We start from the raw sequence: 18,180 nt of genomic DNA, 5'->3' as shown, positions 1-18,180 counted from the left end.
CTCTTAAGCTTGATCTATCTGGCCCTGATTTTCCAGTCCATCCTCAGGCACACAAAAACAAATGTAAAATATTCAAGTGATTAATATCTCACAGACAAAATTACATATAGCAACACTGCACCCACACATGGGAATACTGGGTAAGGGTGTGGGGTTGGGTGAGGGAATAATGGTTTAGTCGGGTGCAGCCTTAAGAGAAGGAGCAGGAAAGGGTGTCCAGGGCTGTCTGCACCTGCTCAGAATCTCCATATGGAACTGCATGGATAATAAAAATTTTTCTTCTTAATGATCTCAACTTTACTCTTCCTCTGTGGATAGCACACACACATTAAAAAATGGATGAACTAAGTGCGTCTGAAAGCAGACACAGAGATACCTATTTCTTCCACGCTGTCTGGGATAGGCAGGTCTAAGCAGCCGTCCTTGCTGAGAATCTGGACAGGGACCACCGGGGCTGAGCGTGTGGAGCTGCCTCCAGACTCATTCTGGCCTGGACCTCCTTTCTGGGGAGCCTGCTGCTGTCTGGCAGGCTTCCAGAATGGACCGTAGCCCACTCACTAGATGAGAGTGGCAAACGCATCCAGAAGCAAAGACGAGAAAAAACAAAACAAAAAACAAAACAAAACAAAAAAAAACACCGAGATTTGGCCTCATCTAATGTCCATGGTTCTTAAAATAAATGTTTTGCTTGACAGAGGAAGTAACCCATACACAAAGCCTCTACTACCCCAAACCAAGTGAGTCATGTCTGTTGGCAGCAAGCACAATAAATAACAAAACTCACCTGGGCTCCCCATCGTTTCCCTTTAAAACAATCATCTCTCGCCAGAACACACAAAATATCTTCCATCTTCATCTCAGAAACGCTGTAAAAGGAAGGGCATAGCAAGGTAAACTTTTTGCTCTTTCAGAAACACCCAAGACCTTGATGCACAAAACTGGCCTATTCTTGAGCTAATTAGACATGAAGTAGAAGTGACACCTTCCTAGGAAAGGAAATATTTTCCTAAACCCTTAGGAATTGAGAAGGGGACCTCTATGATATTAAAGGGACAGGATGATATTCCTGACACTTTCTTTCCTCCCTGATGAATTTAAAAGAGGCTACATTTAGAATTTCCTTAATAGAGATTGTATCATTATTTCTTAATAAATCTTGAATACCAAACAAGTGTGCCCACTCAACTGATCAACTCCCTTGCCTTGAGCAGATGATGATGAAATAGAAAGCATTTTGATCTCTTTAGTTTATACTGGAGAGAGAGAGAAAAAAAAAAAAAGGGAAAGAGAAGGGTGGCCAACATCCTCCACTGTGGGGTAAACACCCCTGTGAGGGTAATTAGGACACAAAGCCCTGTCCACAGCAGCACTGCCCTTTCCTCTTCTACCCTGAAGGAGCTTCACTACCCTTGTCTCTTAATTACTGAGGGGTGAAGACCCAAGGATCTCTGACAAACCCGGAGCCATGTGCCAAGCACTGAGACAAGAACTCGGGCTTCACTCAGGAACAGAAGCCACCAGGAGCCAGAACAGAACAGTCACACCTGCCTAGCGGTGGAGTCTGGAAAGCCTCCGCTTCATCCAATCGACTGCAAGGCCACAGCATTCGAATGTAGGGAGCAGAGAGAGACTTGCGTGTCAGAGATGAAGGAGGAAACGTGAGCTGCTGCTAAGATACTTCCCAGGGAGAAAGAGAAACAGAAAGAGAAGGAGGAGTTCTAGGGGGGAAACAGATCATAAAAAGACAAATGATTTTGTTGTATGTTCCTTTTTTTTTTTTTTTGAAAATGTAACAGCAAATTAAAACATGAATGGCAACCTCTTAGGTGGGAGAAGACAATTCTCCCCCTTTCACCCAAAGGTTACTCTGACAAGGCTATGAATGAAAATGTCACGTCTCTGACAGCGATTTACCTGAAATGTGTCATCTCCCTGCACACCCCTAGTCCTCACCCCTCAGCATCCTCTCTCTGCTGCCAACTCACAGCCCTATGGATGAGTGAAGCCTTTTTACAGCAGCAAGAGTCAACCAGAGGAGGCAGAGCATGCTCTGAAAGGGCAGGAGTCGGAGGGAGAGTGCCCTGACTTCACGGGAAATCTACTTTTCATAGGAGACAGGAATGCATGGCTATTGAACTCCCCTCTCATTTGTGCCTGGAACCCTGAAGAAAGGTGAAAACATAGCCCAGTCCCATCTTTTTCTTGGTCTATCTGATTTGCTTCTATTCATCACTTTTTTCTTGAGAAAAAAAGAGGAAAAACACAAAAGTAAAAGAAACGCAAGAACTTGGGGTCAAATCTTGAAGCAGAAAGAAAAAAGAATCGTGCCACTTGCATTCAGGAATATAAAAAGCTAAATAGCCACAGAAAGGCAGCGTTCTCAAATGCATGTGCTGATATTCCAGCCGGAGCGCGGCTCATATGCTGCGTGTCCACCTGGCGATGTCAGGGGACCACACACCCCAAGCACACGGGAGCTGAGAGGGAACTGAAGTGATTTACAGTTTCAAAGGGCCTTCTTCTTCCTAAGAAATTGCTGCTTCTGAGGAACAAAGCAAATCTACTATGATTATTTATGGGTCCATCAACAGATCTGAATCACCCCACCTTAGTAGGAAACGAGATGGATAAATAAATAAATTCAGGGAACTGTCTTATGCCTGATCTAAGAAATACACGTTTTGATGAAGCATTTACATTTTAATAAACCAATGATGATTTTCATTAGAAACACATTTAAAGGGGAGGCAGAAAAAAGTTAAGAAGTTGACAAATACAGAGAAGTCAAAAGAACGCAGAAGCAAAGTTCTGAGCATCTAGACAGAGGTGGCAATGGCCCAGGAACCTGCCTCTTGTCCTGGCTGCTCCATTCAACTGCCAGGGCAAGCACCGCAGCGCTCGGTCTAGGAAGGCGGGTGGCCATTTGTCGTGCTGGCCCTTGCTGCCGAGAGCCTCGGCCTGCCTTCTCCAATCTGCCCTGTGATGCCTCAGCCCTCCCAGCGCCCCTCTGCCTGGCTCTCATGTTCTCAGGCACGAAACATGCACGTGCTTCCTCCTCCTCAAAAAATATTTAGGAGTGGACCTTTTGGGTTCTAAAAATGTTCAAGTCTGCTTCTTCCCACTGCACACTTTGCAACTGGTTAATAGGGTTTTTTTTTTTTTTTTTTTTTTTTCATTAAGTCAAAGAAACAGCTCATGTGTAGATAGAGCCAATGTAGAGCCTTTCCTCAAACAGAAATTGGGAAGAACAATGCATGACTGCAACGTAGTAACCCAGATTCTGAGGTCTGTTTAAGTTGATTATAGCGCGCCCACGAGGCAGGCAGCGGTCCAGGCCCAGGCCCCTCACAAGTGAGTTTTCTGGGCAGACACCAGTGAAGTGGGGCTCACGCAAGGACCCTCCCTCCTCACGCAAATGCTCTTCCACCACCCTGCAGAGTCCCTTCCCAAAAGGCCTACACTTCCTCCTTCCGGAAGAGGTGGCGTTTGTCACTGAGTTGTCTTCCTTCTAACGTGGGATAAAAAAGGGAGTCATGTAAATGAGGGCACACTATTTTTTCCAGACAAGATCATCACAGCAGATGACGGTATTTGCTATGTCTTTAAAATATACCTGACTCCCTAATACTTCATGCCTCTGCTAATCACTGTTTTCCCTTCTCAATTTTAGCTTTATATTTGAGCCCTTCATAGCAATCTACTTGAACGTGTTATTAGAGAAAAATAAAGAGAACAGAGAGAGGCATGTCTGCGGTTAACTCTAGCATTAGACAATTATCATTGGACTCTGTAATTGCTGTCACTCATTTTTCTTAGGAAGAGGTCATGTTAAAGTGAACGAGCTTGGGGGAACATCCAGAGAGCTGCAGCCAGCAAGGAACGGGAGAATGGAATTTGTAGCTCTAGAATGGAAGGAAGAGGAAAAGAAGTGTGGAGCGACTGACAGGCTGTTACGGTGTGGTGACTACATTTTCTATTGTGGGGCCACAACACAAAATTCTGAAGATGCTTTCTGCAGGTACACAAATTCCTATGACAGGAAACGCAGCCACCAGCAGCACTGTGACGGGCTCCCAGCCTGTGAGAACAGGGTCAGGGAGGAAAAGGAAACCAGCTGCGCCAGCGGGCTTGCATTTCACCTTCCCCAGGGTTCCTGGTACACCCGCCTGGTGGGTGTCAGCCTCCATGCTGAAAGGGCCGCAAAGAGAGGCCAGCCAGCCTCCAGCTGAGGGAGCTCAGAACTCAGCAGGAGAAGCGGTGCTGGGTGAAAAGTGACTGATCTGTATGAGATTTCTTTCACTAATAAGATACAATATGCATATCTTCCTTAACAAATAAAAACCACTCTTTCAACTGACAGACTGTGTTAAGATAAGGAACACACTGAAGAAAGGAAAACCCGAACTATATTTTGGCCCCCCTGACATTACAACCAGGAGTAGTTTCCTTCCTCCCTCAACACTGCAGGACACACGACACATTTTCTGAATGAGCCTCAGTCCGTAAGTGTTCACACGAACAACCTTGAGAGAGTTTTGAAAAGCCTTACTAGCATGAGAGGTGGAGTTCTGCTGGTGGGAGATGGGGCAGGTATGGTGGGGACAGCCACACACAGCTCCTGAGACTGAGTGGGCTGCACCCTTAACAGGCCTCCAGGCTGCCTGCTAGGATGTTTCCATTCCAATGTCGAATGCAGTGCTTTGTTCTAGCACTGTACTTTAGGGGAGAAAACAGTGTTGCAGTTCTATCTGATGTTTTACATAAAACACAGGGCTGGGCAAGGAAAAGGAAGTAAGACTATCCCATTTACAGCAGAGCTGAGCTGCGTGCTCACGGCACGCCAGGTCTGGAATCCAGGGCTTTACTAAAGCAGGGGTGTGAGGTGCTGAACTGTGACACACAGGATGGCGGCTGAACGTCCTGGCTGTGAGTGTAGTATGGATTTCAACAGCCTCAAAATCATTTCCCCTGGGTTTATCTTCCTGGGGGAGGGAAATTGTGTGGTAAGTAAAAAGCATTATTTCTTTAAAAGACAAATCAACTTTGAAGATACAAACCATTAATTGCAAGAAATAAAAGTTGTGAATAAAAGGCCTTTCAGAAGCTGTGAAGATGGTGCATACTTATCTTTACAGCAGGAGAAACAAAACACAGCTCTCTAAAAGAAAACCAAGTACAACAGATCGCCCTATGACTTAGTCTGGCAATGCAATGAAAACTGTCATGTGCTGAGGATATTAAGGGTTTTAGTTTTTGCCACTGGCTATTCTGGGACTCATTTAGGGATCACAAGGGTTAATGGCTCTTCGTCAGCTTACAAGGCCCATCCACTGTAAAAAGCGACCGAAAGTTAATTAGGTGAGATCAGCCGAAACCCCATTCAGGTTTCTGACTCACTTGATTTTGTGAGAAGCCAACGAGTTGACATATTCTGCCTCCGAAGGAGCCAAAATGAGCAGGCTGCTCCCATGGCAGCCAATCCGGGCGGTTCTTCCAATCCGGTGGATGTATTCTGCAGGTGAAGATGGCGCGTTGTACTAAAAAGGGTAACAAAAATGAAGGCATTCATAGATCAAGGGACTGCCATTAATTGGAAGTGCAATACCCCTCACCTGCCTCCAGGTATCCCAAGAATTAAATCCTGGTGCTATGGTTACCCTAACACAATCATAAGGAGAAGTCACTCAACCCTGAAACTCCTGGCTTCATTGGAAATAACAAGGCTCTGACACGCAAATGTGAACAGTGGCCAAGTTTCCGATAAATGAGACGTCTTCTCATCCCGATATCTCCTTTTTAATTTTACTTCTCCACAGGTCTCTTCATTTTCTGATTTGCATCTTTTCACTGTGGTGACTGGATGAGGTGAAAATGTAGGCAGGTGGGGGTACATTTCTCCAGGATGATCACATGACCTTGGCCTACTTCCTTGGAAGACAAGGCCATAGGGTGAGGTGTCCAGAGGACACTGGAGGGCATAAGGACGAAGGGGCTCCCTGCTCTGTGGGCAGAGTCTACCTCTGCTGCCAGGCCACCAGGAGCAGGCCCCAGGAGCCGGTCCCCACCAGCCTGTAGCAGCCCCATTCAGTCCTTTAGAATGAAGGCCATTCTACAGAATGTGGGCAGGTGAGGGGCAGGTTCCCTGCAGGCAGGACATTGCTTGTGCTTGCATGGAGAGCACTGCCAACTCAGAGAAAAGAGCAGACTCTATCACTCATTACGATGGATAATGCACAGCATTTTATGTTTTCTTTGGCAATAACTTTGCCATCATTAAAGCTAACTGACCATCCACTCGTTCTTCCTTTTTTTTCCCTTTGATGCTACACAAATCAAAAAGATGAGGGTCAAGATGAATATAATGTATGGGAGGCTAAGCATATGAAATGAATCAATATTCATAACATAAGCTCTAAATGATCAATTCTGTATGTCTGGCCTCCCGTACATTAAAATCATCATTGCCTTATCTTCAGTTCACTCTGTGGCCAGCAGGAAAGAAGACACAATGCCTCCAGTTCTAAAGTGATCATCTGCAGGGAGCAGATCAGACATCCTGGCCAGTGACAAGCACGCGATCCCACTAAAATGTGAATAAACCATGACTCACGTCAACAGGGCACATGTCCCCCAGCCCCCACACAGAAGGGCTTAAAAATACCATTCTGTAGACTAATGAAAAGAAAAAACAAAACTAAAACCACCAGACTCTAGTGCTAACACCTGTACCCTCTGGCAAAGCGTCTAAGGCTAGAGGTATGTGTAAGATGCTGTCAGGAACTTAATTGCTCCCTGCAGGTCAATGTACATGGACACGGCTCTCAGGACAGCTGAGCCATCTCCTTCTGGACACAATGAAGCCTCCCAGGGGCTGAGGTAATTCCTGTTGTTTTCAGATTGCTGAAGTTTTGGTTTGTGACATGAATTAGTTTAGAAGCAGGAGAGCCTGCCACCTCCCTCTCGTGAACGCACATTCTGGCTGTTTTGCTGCAGCGGTGAGGTGGGCTGGGTTAAGGAAAGATGTCAGGGGAATTGTACAGATAAGGCTGGTTTGCTGCCTGGTTACCAGGGCAACACCCAAGAGGATAATAATAATTATTCTACTTAAAGCCAATGCATCTACTCATGATCATATATTCCTGCCTCAAGCTTACACCTTAACAACTAAAAAATTACCTGAACAATCCACATGACTTGAGGGAGATCTAAGCCCCGAGCTGCAACATCCTTTAAAAAGAAAAGAATATGGTTTAACACTGAGTTTCTGAATCTTTCTGGGGTCCTGGATATGTCTGATAATTTAACACAAACTCTGAGAGTTCACCCACCCACAGTGCACACACATTCGGGCATACATGTGTATGCCCAGTACACACACACACACACACACACACACACACACACAGAGTCCTGCATAAAACTTCAGGGGGCTCGGGGACCCACTGCAGTCCTCTTGTGGTTAAAAATTCTGATTTCGGGGCAAATTCTACAGAATCCATTGATGAGGGAGTCACAACACCCTTTGCTAAAAGAATCGACAGGTTAGTCTAGGAACTTAAACAGTAATGACCAGTTGCGTAATGTAAAGAACTCTGAACACACATTTTATTTGAAAAACCACTTGATGATGAACACATTCATGGATCATCATCCCCCCGCCACAACCACGAGCAACGCCGAACAACAAGCTGGCCTTGAGGTGTGCTCTCGAACATCTCCCCTCAAGGCATTCGCTGTGGGAGTGAAGTGCAAAGTAGTTACTGAGGATTTTGCTTTCTGGCCTCAGAGAGCAGCAAGGATCCAGCAATCCTCCATCTCTTCTGATGGCTGGATTAGAATACAGGCCAAACCCATTAATCACTTCAAAGACTTAGCTAGAGAGCTGAAAAACTATAAAAGCAATGGAGATTTATTTTTTAATTTTATGTATCTTTTCAACTAGTCACCACCCAAAGAGCAAAAATTCTCTACTCTCTCTAGGCTCTCACCATTCCAGCAGACTGGAAAGTGGGAATTTCCCTGACTTTAGCTAACATTTGCACTCAGGATTCGTTCTTCAAGAATAACAGTCATAATGAGAGTGTCCCAGTCAACATTTACTGAACACTTACTATCCACCACACACACTGCGTTGAGATCTTTACCTGCGTTGCCTTGACTAATCCTCAAAACAACTATTACCCCCATCTGACAGATGAGAAAACCAAAGTTAAGAGAGATTAAGTAGTTTGTTTGGGGACACACAGCTGGGAAGTGGAAATAATCCTCGAATCCAGGTCTGCTTTGCTTTTTCAAGGCCATATTATATTATACTGCATTCCACCATCAAAAATGATCCTTTGTCCCTCATATGCTGCTGGTGGGAATCCCTATGGCAGGGAATTTGGCAGTATCTAGCAAAATTACATGTGCATTCGCTCTTGACCCAGAGCAGTATCACTTCTAGAAGTCCATCCAAAAAAAGATACACTGACAAAAATACAAAATGATATGGGCATGAGGCCATTGATTTCAGCACCATATATGATTATAGATCTAGAAAAACACTGTCGACCAGCAGAAGACAGGTTCGATAAAATACAGCAATATCCCATGTAACAGAGTACTATACAGCTATGAAAAGAACAAAGATTTCTATATACGGATATGGAGACTCTAGGATATATTTTGAGAATGTCTAGTATGCTTGTGTAAGAAGTTGGGAAAATACAAACATATTTGCTCATATTTCAGTAGGAAATAATGGTGGGAAGAATCCCCAAAGCTCAAAAAAATCATCACCACTAGGGGAGGAAGAAAAGAGGAAGGATAGGATAAAGATGGAAGCTACACTTTTTCTTTTTTCTTTTTTTTTTTTTGTTGAGATGGAGTCTCGCTGTGTTGCCCAGGCTGGAGTGCAGTGGTACGGTCTCGGCTCACTGCAAGCTCTGCCTCCCGGGTTCACGCCATTCTCCTGCCTCAGCCTCCCGAGTAGCTGGGACTACAGGTGCCTGCCATCACACCCGGCAAATTTTTTGTATTTTTAGTAGAGACGGGGTTTCACCATATTAGCTAGGATGGTCCCGATCTCCTGACCTCGTGATCCGCCCGCCTCAGCCTCCCAAAGTGCTGGGATTACAGGCCTGAGCCACTTCGCCTGGCCCGGAAGCTACACTTTCTTTAATGAATCTTGATACTTTTGACTCAGACCGTGGAAGTGTCTTGGCATAATTTAAAATGATAAACAGCTGTCACTATAGGAAATACAGAGTATCACTTATGACATATTCTCACCAAACAAAATAAAACCTGAAACTAGAACCTAAATCTAATCAAGTCTCTAGATCCAACTACTAGTTTACAGGAAGTATGGGAAAGAGGAACATGTTGAACAGCATGAGGACACAATTAGCCAAATCCTGAATGTAGGGTATTCTAAAAGACAAATGATCTGGTTTCTTCAAGAAAAAAGTTAAAGAAAAATAAAGGAGGGGTAACAACACCCAAAAAACATTAAATAGGCAGATGGAGAACCAATACCTTGATGGAAGCTCACAAAACCACCAACTGTGGTTATCTCTGGATGGAAGGATCTAGGGGGATTTTTACTTTTCTCTGTGTTTGGCTTTCTTTTAACAATGAATTCTTACCATTTCCCCTACAATTTTTATTTATTTATTTTTTGAGACAGAGTCTCACTCTGTCGCCCAGGCTGGAGTGCAGTGGCCGGATCTCAGCTCACTGCAAGCTCCGCCTCCCAGGTTTACGCCATTCTCCTGCCTCAGCCTCCCGAGCAGCTGGGACTACAGGCGCCCACCACCACGCCCGGCTACTTTTTTTGTATTTTTTTTTTAGTAGAGACGGTGTTTCACCGTATTAGCCAGGATGGTCTGGATCTCCTGACCTTGTGATCTGCCCGTCTCGGCCTCCCAAAGTGCTGGGATTACAGGCTTGAGCCACCGCGCCCGGCCCTACAATTTTTATTTAGAAAAATTTAAACCTACAGAAAAGTTAAAAGACTAGTATAACCTAGATTAAGGAGATACAGATGTAACTCCTTCACCTAGATTCTGCTACCGCCAGTCTTTGGCCCATCTGTGTTCTATCTATCTACTCATGCCCCCACACACATACACATATGCAAGCACATTTTTCTGAACCATCTGAAAGTAGGTTGCAAACATCATGACTTTTTTTTTTTTTTTTTTTTTTTTTTTTAACACTGAATAGCATTTTCTAATCAACTCCATATCGCCCAGGCTGGAGTGCAGTGGCGCGGTCTCGGCTCACTGCAAGCTCGCCTCCCGGGTTCACACCATTCTCCTGCCTCAGCCTCCCGAGTAGCTGGGACTACAGGCGCCCATAACCGCGAAATACTTTAACACACACCTCCTAACTAAAAGGACACTGATCTACATAACCACAACACTATTACCACACCTCAGAAATTTAACACTGAATAGCATTTTCTAATCAACAGTCCATATTCAAATTTCTCCAACTGTATCCAGCCTGGGTGAAGAGCCAGTCTCCGTCTTTTTTTTTTTTTTAAAGATGGAGTCTCATTCTATTGCCCAGGCTGGAGTACAGTGGCACAACCACTGCTCATTGCAGGCTCAACCTCCTGGGTTCAAGTGACGCTCTGGCCTCAACCTCCTGAGTAGCTGGACGACTACCGACAAGTTCCACCACACCCGGCTAATCTAGATTCTTTTTGCTCAGGCTGGTCTTAAACTCCTGGGCTTAAGCGATCCTCCCATCCCAGCCTCCCAAAGCGTTGGGATTACAGGCATGAGCCACCACGCCTTAATATGCCTTTTACAGTTGTTTTTCTTTCCTAAACTAGGATCAGATGGTAGATCACGCACTCCGCTATGTCTCTGTAGACTTCCTTTGTTTGGAACCATACCCCTGCCTTTGATTGACTTACTTAGTTTTTCGATGTCTGTCATTTTTTAAGAACATCAAAATGTTCCTGAGGACATCAGACAACTGGATTTGTCTAACTGCTTCCTCATGGTAAGGTTCTGGTTAGGCTTTCTGGCAGAAACAACCTCAGGGTGGTGTGTGCTTCCCACGGTTCCATGTCGGGAAACACACCGGGGCAGTCTGTCCTGTATGGGTCCCTCTGTTGCGAAGGTGACTTTCTCCTTTGTAACGAGTAACTGGGGAGTGACACTTTGAGACCATGTGAATAATATGGTCCTGTTTCCTAAAACCTTTCACCCAAGGCTTTTAGCATTTATTGATGGCCCTTGTCTGTACTGTTACCTGGATGACTCTTTAAGTCTATCATTCCTTCCTTCCATTTCACAGCTCTGGGATACTTCTGTAAAAACAGCCCACCCCTCACCCACTGTTAGGTATCACAAAGGATTCATATGTACATAGCTTTCTTTTTTTTTTTGAGACAGAGTCTCTCTCTGTTGCCCAGGCTGGAGTGCAGTGGTCTCGATCTCCTGACCTCATGATCCGCCCGCCTCAGCCTCCCATAGTGCTGGGATTACAGGTGTGAGCCACCGTGCCCGGCCTGTACATAGTTTTTTGAAAAACAATAATACTATGTGAAGTACTATACGAAACACACTCCCAGTGGGTGCAGTGGCTCACACCTATAATCCCAGCACTTTGGGAGGCTGAGGCAGGTGAATCACCTGAGGTCAGGAGTTCGAGACCAGTGTGACCAACATGGTGAAACTCTATCTCTACAAAAAATACAAAATTAGCCAGGCATGGTGGTGCATGCCTGTAGTCCCAGCTACTTCGGAGGCAGAGGCAGGAGAATTGCTTGAACCCGGGAGGTGGAGGGTGCAATGAGCCAAGATTGCACCATTGCACGCTACCCTGGGCAACAAGAGCAAAACTCTGTCTCAAAAAAAAAAAACAAAAAACCACACTCCTGCTTCCCCCAGGGTCAGAGGCAGGACTTGGGGGAGATATCACCCCACCATCACTCCCCTAGAAGGACCACTGAGGGTACCTCAGGATTTGTCTGCCTTCACTCGTACCTCAGATTTGCGGGTTTCCTTTGAATGCTGGCTAGGCTGCATTTGTAAGTGTGTAAGCAGAAGTTAAATGTCCTAAAAGTGTGTCAACCACCCACAAAGTGTTTTCAGACAGCTCCCACAGGCTCTGGAAGCGGAAGGCTGATGCTGCAGAGCTGATGCCTTTGAAAACACAATTTAGGATGTTCTCTATCTAAAGGGGAGCGGGAGTGGCTTTCTACACCAACTACAGTTTATGTTTCTAGAAACACTGATGAGTTCTTACATCTGCAAAGCTCTTGTGAAGAACTGATTTCTTTAAGTGCCCTGCAGTGGGAGATACATGTAGGCACGGGCTGCTCGAGCTTCACAGACAGGCCTTGTAAAAAATTTAACGCTCATTGGCTTAGTAAATTCAACCAGCAAACACTAAGACTCTAAAGACTCTAAAATAATGTGTGATGTTCATGAAACTCACTGTGAGTCCAAACACACTGCAACAGTGAGTGACGAAGGACGCCGGCAGACTGTCATTGTGTCTTCAAGGTTCTATTTCCTACTTAGGTGACCTAGCTCTGGACAACAGGCTAAGACACAATCTTCCGGTCTCCCACTAATGCGTGTTGTTGGGGGAACCTCACTGATGGCCAACCGCTGCCCAATACTCCTTGTTTTCTCTCCCCCAGATTTAACTCAGCCATTTCTTTAGGCTACCACAGTGAATAAGGAGAAAGAAAGGCAAGTCCTTGTCTAGGAAGAGAGAACTGGACTGCTTGCTCCAGTCCCACTTAGGGGCTGTCCAATCCGCGTGGGTCAGTTCAGCAAGCTGAGCCTCAGCTGCCCCGCCTAGAAAATGGCTGGGAGAACCATGCTATGTACATCATGAGGTTGTTGCTAAGATCAAATGAGACCATGTATGTGACAAATATCTTGAGACCTACAAATCTCGGTATTCTTGAGATTCTATAAATCTCACTTACCCTGGTGAAGTAAGAACTGGTATGATGGCAATTAGGCAGAGAAGTGACTTCAATGTCTCTGTACTCTCCTCCTCCATCATATCTCATTCTCTGCCCCCGCCCCACCCTGGGAGAGGTCGCAGGGAAGCAGCAGAGCCTCCATTTCCCTGGAGCACAGTCAGCCAGCTACATCAGATCAACAGGAGATCATGACCCACCAAGACTCGGCAGAGGATTCTGTTCTGTCTGCTCTTAGGACTTAGATGTAGCTTCATTTTATTCCTTTAAGCTAATTAGGGCAAAAGAATTGCTAAAGTCAGTTCTGAAAGACACTCAACGGTGAGGCCTTGAAGGCCCTGGGCCTGACAATTGGCTGCCTCCATGAGACCTAGGAGTACAGATGGAAGGCAGCTTGCTCAGGTGCCAGCCTGTCAGTTGGATTAAAATGACTCATTTATTTACCCAAGAACCTCACAAAGTGCTTTTACTAACAGGGAGAGGGGGCCTGCCGTCTCTCTGAGAAGGGACGCAGCACACTCGCCTCTGACGCCTTCCCGGCCTGCCAAAAGTCATTATTGCCGTGTGTGGAAAGCCATCAGCAGGGTCCAGGCCCCCGTTGTCCGGGTGACAGATTGGGCTGCGTAATCAGAGGAGGAAGGAGAGAGTGCAGAAGCTGTCAGAGGCGAGAGATCTTGGCTGGAGCCGCCAAAAAACTGGCAACATGAGTTAGCGTAACTGAGTAAACAGCAAACAATCTCCAAATGATCTTTCCGTTAACACAAACAAAATAAAATGAAAAAGATAAACTTCACCTAAAAAGCATACCCCAGAGAAAAGCACGAAAGTCTACATTTATTTGGGGCACAGAACTGACATTCTGTGACTCTCACAGCCTTATCTCCTTTGTCTCCTAGCCTCCTGGCATGGTAGAAATTTCCCAGGAGGAGAGGAAATTAAGAACTGCACAGACAGAACAGTATGCTTCAAGCGGAAAAAAATACTGAGAAGGTGGAGGAAAGCAGCACAGGTGATCTAGGTGCATCTTCCGAAAAAGAAATGCGTGCGCTGGACAGCCAAGGAGGACGCCGAGGGACAGTCGGCACCCAGCAGGGGCTGCGGGTAGCTTCTTTCTGGGAAAAAGGTGACTGCACTCCATCCAGGGACAACCAAGGAGAGCCACCAGGAGACCAACAGAAAACCTAGTACCAGCCTGAAAATCAGGTGGCTCGGAAACTCCATTTTCCGGCCAGTCAGTGGTACTTCTGTTTATCAACTCATCAGCATAATGATGGTATTAAAAACCAGGTTCCTTTCCTCTGGCTTAGGGTGAGCTCTTCACTATAAGCAGGAGGAAATAACACTTTACACATAATCCAGTGTCTGATATCTGATCCCTTTGGTTGCTTAATTCCACTTGGGAAAGTGGGCTTTGAACTTCCAATGCCTCGTTTCTGCTCATCCCTACTTCCTACTTACCTTGGCTTTTTCTTAGATCTAGTTTCCCAGAAGACACAAAATTACATTGTGAATGTGTGAGGATTCCTCGTCTTTCACAAACTGATTTCTTTTGCTCCCAACTAAGCTTTGCCTAGACTCCATCTTACCATAGTCACACCTTTACTCAACAGCCACAGTACACAAGCCACGTATCAGGGCTTGAGAGCTGCATGATAATTAAAAAGGTCCCTGCTTTTGAGATGTTTATAATTAAAATGAAATAAAACACACACATGCACCCTTAACAGTTCCTAGCAGGAAGGAAAATGAGGTGGGGGACTTTGTAACAGTAAAGGAAATAGCATAATTGTGAACTTTTGTGTGGGCACATCACTATTTCCAAATTTTCATAAAGACATTCATTTTGGCCTTGTTAAAAGGATCTCGGGATGATAAATTAAAATGGCAAAAGGCACAGTATAAAGGGGGGAAAATCCCCACGTAACGATTAACAACACGATTCCTCTTTATCAAAAGAAGCCAGTTCTCCATCTGTCTCGTCCTGAAGTGGCCCTCGTTCCTCATTAACACCAAGGAGGCTCCTGGAGAGCGTTCAGATAGCCTGGCAAGCAACAGGCTGCTTAAAAGGATGCAGAGTGGCAGCATCTCCCCCGGCCCAGGCATGATCTATTACAGCGTGTGCGTCCCACTCGCCCCAAAGCTCTCATATGCCAGAAGCATCAGCTAGAGCAAACAAGCATGGCAGAAGGGGCAGGAACACCAAGAGAAGCGAAGGACTTCCCATGACTGGGAACCTGCGCTCCTGCTCTGGCCCAGCAACCGAGAGAAAGGAACCCCACGCAGCTCTTCTCCAGTCATCTTCACTACACAGCAAAGAGAGCTCCCAAAAGATCAGCAAACTGAAGTGACCTGGACTAGAAAATGAACAAAGACTGAGGGCTTTAGACAAATCAGGCTGTGGGCGAGGGAGTTTTCTTTACATGTGGCACCCGGGACTGGCAGGGCGCAGAGGGCTGGGAGGTACTGTGCTTTGCCAAGACAATGGCATTCTTTGTCTAGCTGATACCATGTGCCTGCAGGTATCATCAGATAGACAGAACAAGGAAAGTGATCGTATGCTTTTGACCTCACCAAGAATTATATTAACTATTTCAGAAAGAATAATCTTCTCTTCCATGCAGAGCTACTAAAAATACAAACAGCGGAACTTCAGATACCTGGAGTTTTCTTTAAGGCTTACAGCTCACCCGTGTCTGTAAAGCGTTTGCATACTGGGAGACTCAACAATTTCCTAGGGATAAATCCAGCACGTTATGGGTCAAAGATAAAATATTGTTCCTATCATAACCTGAACTCCACCCCAAAGGTTCCTACTGCTTTCTATTTTGACAGTCCAGAACATTCACTTCTCAGGTAACACCAGAGGAATGAAAAACCCATTCCCAGTGAGCAAGTCTATTAATGTCTGTCTTTAGAAAAACACACACACTGGTAGCCCTCAACATCGAGTTTCTTGGGCCCCATCTATTGCCCCCAATTCAATCTACAAAACCAAGCACCTACTGCGTGCCTGCTCTGTGCTAGACACTGGGATAGAAATGCAAACAAATCACAGTCCTTGTCTTCACGATGCTTACGACTGGCTGGGAAGGTACCTAGACCAGGCGGGATAAGCATTACGGCGAAGAAATGAAGGGTGCACTGGGATGGCCTCGTGGGGAAGAACAGGGGGCTCCTGAGTTTCATTTCTCTGAAGACATAAAATTTAAGGGGACACCTAAGGATGGTTTAGTCAAAATCATGGTAGTGTTCCAGGCAGAGGGACTAGCATGAACCAAGGCTCCAAGGCCAGAAAAAGCCAGATGATACATTCGAGGACTGAAAGAGGGGGCTGTTTGGCTAAAGGGTAGGGAACAAGGGGGAGTAGGGTGAAAAGAGACAAATAGGGGTCAGGTTCCACAAAGTATTGTTAGATATAATAAGGACTGTTGACAAGTTTTTCTTTTGAGACAAGGTCTCACTCTGTTGCTCAGGCTGGAATGCAGTGGTGCAATCACAGCTCACTGTAGCCTCGACCTTCTAGGCTCAAGTGATCCTCCCGCCTCAGCCTCCTGAGTAGCTGGAACTACGGGCATGTGCCACCATGCCTGGCTAATTTTTAGTCCTTAACTTTTTTTGTAGAGACGGGGTCTTGCTATATTGTTGCTCAGGCTGGTCGTGAACTCCTGGGCTCAAGCGATCCTCCCACCTCGGCCTCCCAAAGTGGTGGGCTTGTAGGCGTGAATCACCGCACCTGGCCCAACAAATTTCTTTAAGTAGATTATTTAGAATTTATCTTCACTATAGGCCATGCATAAAGCTGGCTTTAGAACAAGCTTGAACATGTGACTCGTGGATGGGCCTCATAAAGGGAAGGACTTGGTCAGACACAGATCTCCTCAGGAGGCAAGCATTCCATGGTGACAGCTCTCAGGCCTGAATGAGTGTCAGCAGAGCCACTGTTTGCCTCGCACACATGAGAACCAACACTGTGATAAGCAGGTTACCAACAAGCCCCCTCTTGCAGGTGAGCACACATATATATACACACAAGAAACCATGCTGCACTCATACAGAAACTCAACACTTAGACAGAAAAGTCTCCATTGCCTTTAATAGTGAATATGGAATACAAGTTCCTTAAAAAGTAATTGCATCAAATGTGGCCTAGATGGGCATTCAAACAGCTTAGTATCTTTGTTTCTACCCAGCACTTGTTCACTGGATTGACTAAATTTATAGTACAATTTCATTACTGTATATATAGGAACTTCTCCATTAACCAGCTGGGGATTAAGTTACATCATCCAAGATGGAACAGAGAAGGCATTTTAATCTTTGGAGATAGCAACAACTACGGTAAAGTGAATCCCCGGGCGGTGGGGACAGAACACTGAAGGTGTGAGTTTTTAATCTCGAAAGAGCACAAGAGGCATGAGTTTAAAAGGTCAGTGTTGTGCTGGAGGAGGCAGCTATCCAGGACTGCAGAGCCTGAGGCTGAGGGAGCTGGCCCTGAAATCACAGGGCAAATGACAGTCAGAGACAACAGCAAATAAAATTGGCCCAAATGCACCAATTTTCCTTTAAGAAAAGGTGAGCAGAGGCGAGCAGAGTCATTTTGTTGTGGAAAGACTTTCTCAGCTCTAATTACTCCCGATAGCTGTAATTTACAAGTTTTGGGTGGATAGAAATCTCCAAGATTCACACATTTTCAGACCAACAGCTGCCACTATTAGTGAGCAAATTGCCAAGTCTTCTGCACGGTGGTGGCTGGCTATCTGTGGCCCTGTCAGGTAACAAGAAAGAAGTGCAAAGAGGCCAGCCCCACCAAGGGGCCCCTAGTGTTCCTGGGCCCTGTAGGACTGACCACAGGACAAACTGTCAAGAGACAAAAAATTACACAGCCATCACAGAAATGTATCAGCCTTCGCATGGAAGACAGGACGATACGTACCGTGCAAAGAAGGACGCCTCTCCTGGAATGTGAAAATTCCTGAAACACTGCTGTTCTTTCCTACAAAAACAAGGAAAAATAGAGCTTTACAACTCAGAGACAAACTCCAGCAAGGTAGGCTTAGATCTCCCTAGCTCGCTCCATCTCCTACTGCTAGAGCTATTTTCAGGCACAGAGAGGCTTGCCAGGAAAGAGGAAGAAGTGGATTCTTTATATCTTCTAAGATGACCCTGTACTTACAGGACCAGACTTGAGGCTACGGTGAAGTAGCAGGGGTTGTGAGGGTGCACATTTCTGGGAGACAGTA

At 45.6% G+C, this 18,180-nt stretch overlaps 2 protein-coding genes across 8 annotated transcripts in view; one reads left to right on the top strand and one right to left on the bottom strand.

Annotated features, from left to right (window-relative positions):
• Positions 1-18,180, top strand: part of GTF3C5 (general transcription factor IIIC subunit 5) — an 870,547-nt gene that overhangs the window by 425,406 nt on the left and 426,961 nt on the right. The gene's annotated exons all lie outside the window — the stretch shown is intronic.
• DDX31 (DEAD-box helicase 31) overlaps positions 1-18,180 on the bottom strand; it is a 136,556-nt gene that overhangs the window by 89,863 nt on the left and 28,513 nt on the right. For all 7 annotated transcript variants that reach the window (XM_050759875.1, XM_050759876.1, XM_050759879.1 and 4 more), the window contains 4 exons: positions 17,874-17,933; positions 7,177-7,227; positions 5,398-5,537; positions 785-866 (listed from right to left, as the gene is read on the bottom strand). In XM_050759875.1, coding sequence (XP_050615832.1) covers positions 785-866; positions 5,398-5,537; positions 7,177-7,227; positions 17,874-17,933 — 333 coding nt within the window. The remainder of the gene's footprint in view (positions 1-784; positions 867-5,397; positions 5,538-7,176; positions 7,228-17,873; positions 17,934-18,180) is intronic.

The sequence above is a fragment of the Macaca thibetana genome, chromosome 15, assembly GCF_024542745.1.
Source record: "Macaca thibetana thibetana isolate TM-01 chromosome 15, ASM2454274v1, whole genome shotgun sequence".
NCBI lineage: Eukaryota > Metazoa > Chordata > Mammalia > Primates > Cercopithecidae > Macaca > Macaca thibetana.
Note: the sequence above shows the minus strand (reverse complement) of the source record. Positions and strands in the feature narration are given on the sequence as shown.